This window comes from Acipenser ruthenus, chromosome 54 (genome assembly GCF_902713425.1).
Source record: "Acipenser ruthenus chromosome 54, fAciRut3.2 maternal haplotype, whole genome shotgun sequence".
Taxonomy (NCBI): domain Eukaryota; kingdom Metazoa; phylum Chordata; class Actinopteri; order Acipenseriformes; family Acipenseridae; genus Acipenser; species Acipenser ruthenus.
Window position 1 is genome coordinate 7,423,332 of NC_081242.1, and position 5,024 is coordinate 7,428,355.

General features: G+C 43.2%; 1 gene segment (V, D, J or C); it reads right to left on the reverse strand.

The window, feature by feature from the left end:
- Window positions 1-974: 974 nt before the first annotated feature.
- On the reverse strand, window positions 975-1,571 carry LOC131723260 (Ig heavy chain V region 914-like). The segment is given in 2 exon segments: window positions 975-1,303; window positions 1,468-1,571. Coding segments are annotated over 2 exon segments (375 nt in total).
- Window positions 1,572-5,024: the final 3,453 nt, after the last annotated feature.

The following is a 5,024-nucleotide window of genomic DNA, read 5'->3' on the forward strand; positions in this document are numbered from 1 at the left end:
AACATTTCAAGCATGCCATGAAAAAAAAAATCAAAATTAAATAAGATGAATGATAGGTGGGTGAGATAATGATTTGATTTTTTAAAAATCTATTTCTTGTACCTTTTATGATCGTTGCATTGTGTCTCATTATAATACAGACCCTGCCATTGACTTGATGACAATGAGAAGCGCTGTGCATTTGCAATGGGAAAGTTAGAAGAAACCAAGGGGCTTATTTGCTAGGAAGAAGCACAGCTGGGTTTGAATAAAGAATTGAACAGAACCAGAGAATTCCCCTTGATTGGTTCAAGCACTTGTGTACAGTATGGAGGGAACACAGTGAGAACTACAGATAGGTGCTTGATGCAATCCAGGGTTATTCCTCAGTGCTGTAAACTGCAGTAAAACATCCAGCTGTGTCTTATCCCAGCAGATTACAAGTGCATCAAATCAGCCCCCAAGTCCTTGTGTTTGTGACGGAGTGTTTCTGTTGAGTCCCTGAACAATCCTGTCTCTACACAAACTGAAAGCATGTCAAACACAGCCCCAGTGTAGCTGCATGGGATCCATTTAGCATGGATTGCACTCTGCAAGATGGCAGGACACCACTGTGCATGCTAACAGCTTGTTTCAGTATTGCTGCAGATTTTCTGAGTTCGTGTTGAAGATATGGATAAATAGTTCCTATCTCTATTGGCAGTGTGAGCAGAGCTCTTGAAACTGAGACTTGGTTGCAGTGAACAAACAAAGCAGAGACACATCAATGCAGATTTTCTATGCAGTCTGCTCTAGTAAATGCCTTTCATCTTAACTGAGCATTCAAGTGTCAGATCTTTCTCTAGATCCAGAGTAAATAACATGGAATTGCATTTAAATTGCATTGATGATGACCAAGAGAATGGTTCAGCTAACTGTATTGCTCCTCAGTGCAGTGTGCTGTAGAGCAGTCCACTGTGGGTAGAGTTTTTGTACGAGCAGAGCATTGAACTAACTCACTGTGCAGCAGCACAGTAATACACGGCAGTGTCTTCAGTCTTCAGGCTGTTCATTTGTAAATACAGCATGCTGTTGGAATTGTCTCTGGAGATGGTGAATCTTCCCTGGACAGACTGGGCATAGCTTGTACTACTACCACCAGTGCTAATGTAGCCCACCCATTCCAGCCCTTTCCCAGGAGCTTGTCGAATCCAGCTCATATCATAAGCAGTGATAGTATCCCCATCACTGTCTTGCCCGGAGCCTTGACAGGACAGTTTCACAGAGCCTCCTGGCTTTCTAACCTCAGGATCGGACTGCTTCAACACAATGTCCGCCCAAACACCTGAAAGCAGAAAAGCACATCAAAACCCTTCACTGACCTCAAAGCAACACACAACGCTGTTCGAAATGGCTGCTGCAAAAGCCAGATATTATTCACAAGCCAATGACTTGGGTTTACAGTGTGTGTGTGTGAATGACTGTAATTCAATCAGTCCAGGCTCCTACCTGCCAAGCAGTACAGTACGATGCAGAGCTGTGCAATGCCTCCCATGTCTTGTTCAGTAATGAGACGCTACACTGTGTGTCACTTCTATACCGTTGCCCGGGTCCCTGGCACTTGCCTTCTGGGTGCCTCTGCTCTGCATTAAATAGGAAGTGGGGGCTCTGAGTTTGCATACGGCTGGATAAATTCAGCAGGATACAGAGTTCACTGAACACAAGACAGGAACCCATGTTACAGTTTGCTTTCAGTTGCTTACAATACAATAGACTGTGGATGTGTGATTGCATGTTATTGTATTATTGGATTCTGCTATGAGAATATTCTTTGAAATGATATTAATAATACATCACGCTCCTGTTTTATTCACACTGCCAGGGTCGTTTGCAGTGATTGAAAAGCAGTGGCTTCACTGTGGATGATTCTGTGCTTGGTTCTGAATGAGGTCAAGACAACAGATAATATCACGATGCAACAGCTTCTGTGCTTTCATTGTATTTGATTCATTTTGATTGTGATGCACTTCTCTGGCAGATTTTCTTCATGAATTTGAGAAAGATACAAACTAACTAAAGTGTGTGTTGTTTTTGCAGTGTGTCCATCTAAAGCTGAGGGAACATGAAGCCACTTTGAGGCTTGGAGCTTGGTTTCAGGAGACTAGGTTTCAGGCCCCTGCACGGCACTCCAGGGGAGACTTGGGGTTTGATTCAGCAAAGTTGCCTCAAACTAGGTCTCCTGGAACCAGTTTTCCAGCCACTGTCCCTGAAAAAGTGGCTTTGTGTTCCCTCAGCTTCAGCCAGAGAAAGGTGTTGCAGTGCCCTCTAGTGGCTCTTCCAGTTTATTACATATAAATATCACATAAACATCTCTCCATCCCTGAATAGAGGCTCGACCCATCAGTGTGATACCAGTCATGGAAGTCACCATTGCAGAATCCGATCTGTATGTGCCTTTACTTGTCTGTCCCAATACTTGTTGGAGGGAAGGGAAGCCTGGCCTGTGTTTGCTGTTGGCTTCATGTATCCAATAGCTGCTGCTTAATGTGAATCCATAGACTTTACAAGACATCTTTACAGACTCCCCTGGCTTTCTCAGTTCAGAACCAGACTGGATCAAAACAATATCAGATCAGACATCTGTAAACATTCACACTTCCTCTTAATATGTGTGTGTGTGTGTGTGTGTGTGTGTGTCAGTACCTGTGTGTGTGTGTGTGTGCGTGTCAGTGCCTGTATGTGTGTTTGTGTTTGTCTCAGTGTGTTTGTCTCAGTGTCTGTTTGGCTCACAGTGTGTGTCTCAGTGTTTGTGTGTGTGTGTCAGTACGTGTGTGTGTGTCAGTACGTGTGTGTGTGTGTGTGCGTGTGTGTCAGTACATGTTTGTGTGTGCGTGTCAGTACCGATGTGTGTGTGTGTGTGTGTGTCAGTACTTGTGTGTGTGTGTCAGTACCTGTGTGTGTGTGTGTCTGTGTGTGTCAGTACCTGTGTGTGTGTTCGTGTGTGTCAGTACCTGTTTGTGTGTGTGTGTGTGTGTGCGTGTGTGTGTCAGTACTTGTGTGTGTACTGTGTGTGTGTCAGTACCTGTCTGTGTGCGTGTGCACGCGTGTGTGTCAGTACCTGTGTGTGTGTGTGCCAGTACCGGTGTGTGTGTACTGTGTGTGTCAGTACCTGTGTGTGTGTGTGTGTGTGTCAGTACCTGTGTGTGTGTGTGCGTGTGTGTGTCAGTACCTGTGTGTGTGTGCGTGTGTGTGTGTCAGTACCTGTGTGTGTGTGTGTGTGTGTGTGTGTGTGTGTGTGTGTGTGTGCGCGTGAATTTGAATCTCGATCTGCACAAAGAAAAAAAAAATATCAATCCAAGATTCAATCCGAGATCGAGTCTGATCCAGACTGAATCTCAATCTGAGCAATCCACCCTCAAAGCGTGTTTATTTATTTCTAATACTGGACCCTGTCTTAATACTGTATCACATTCTGAATATGAATATAGCTGAGTTATTAATTGTAGGTAATACTTAGAATACCAGATACACATTTACCATTAAAAAGCAATCCATGTGATTTCTTTACCAGTCGTTCATTATTTTGTGTATCAGCCTCCACACAAAGCCGAGCGCAGTGCGGTATACTGTAATGATGCTGCAGTCAGTGTGCCCGGACTGCACCTGAACCATCTTAAAAACACGAAGCCTCCAATAAGCTCATTTGTAAAAGTTAGTAAAGAATGGCGCTATATAATCTAAGGAAGCTGAATGTGAACTCCTAGCTGGAGCAACGAGAGAGGGAGAGAGGGGGCGGGGCAGAGAAGGAGGCGGAGACGCTGCTAGGCAACCGGCTCCTGAACATTCCACTCCGCTGAGCAGAGACCGTTAGGATTTAAAAATGCCAAAGTTCCGAGCGCCGTTAGTATGGGCTGCCAGAAATGAGGAGAAAATAAATACAGCTTTTTATAAATGTGTGCATTCAGATATCATTTAGAAATCTAGATACAAGATTTAACACAATATTACAATATTAAATCTCTTAGCTAGATTTAACATTTAGCTAAATATTTAAATGAATCTTAAATCTCTTAGCTAGAGTTGACATTTAGCTAAAAATTTAAATAAATCTTAAATCTCTTAGCTAGATTTAACATTTAGTTAAATATTTAACTGGCAGCTAAATCTGGAGTTTGTATGCAAATGAGCTCTGCCCGCTTAGCGTGTGTGTGTGTGTGTGTGCGTGTCAGTACCTGTGTGTGTGTGTGTGTCTCAGTGTGTGTTTGGCTCACAGTATGTGTCTCTGTCTATGTGTGTGTCAGTGTGTGCGTGTGTGTCTCTGTGTGTGTGTCTCTGTGTGGAAGTGTCTCAGTGTGTGTGTGTGTCTCAGTGTGTGTGTGTGTGTCTCAGTGTCTGTGTGTGTGTGTGTGTGACTGACACACACACACAGGTTCTGACCCGCACACAGACACACACACGCGCACACAGATCACAGAGAAGTTTGCTTCCAAACCAATTATTTTTATTTATAAACAAACAGCTAATTGAACAAAATATCAAACAATGGAATACTATATATAACTACAATACTGTGGAATATGTTCCCTGGAATGAAAGTGCCATCCAGTCTTTCTTTCTCTTTATTTCTCATCAGTTCCTTTTGTTTCAATGCAATAGCTCAGTGTTGTGTTGGGATTCTCTGGGCTTGGGTTTCTTTCTGTATTATTTCTTTACAAGTTTCCCACGAGTGTAAAGGGGATCATGGGGGGAGTCGGGTTCACAGCACTAAATATCAGTGCTACAGGAGTCTCTTCCTTCTATTATTGTTAATCACATTTAATACAGTCTGATATGAGTTATTCAAGCTCATGTAGATGCCACAATACTAATTAGCATTCACAGTTCCCCTTTTTATCCACAGTATAATATTGCTGTAGTTTTTGTACGAGTCCTGCATTGCACTTCCTCACTGTGAGCCTCGAGCACAGTAATACACGGCAGTGTCTTCAGTCTTCAGGCTGTTCATTTGTAAATACAGCATGCTGTTGGAATTGTCTCTGGAGATGGTGAATCTTCCCTGAACAGAC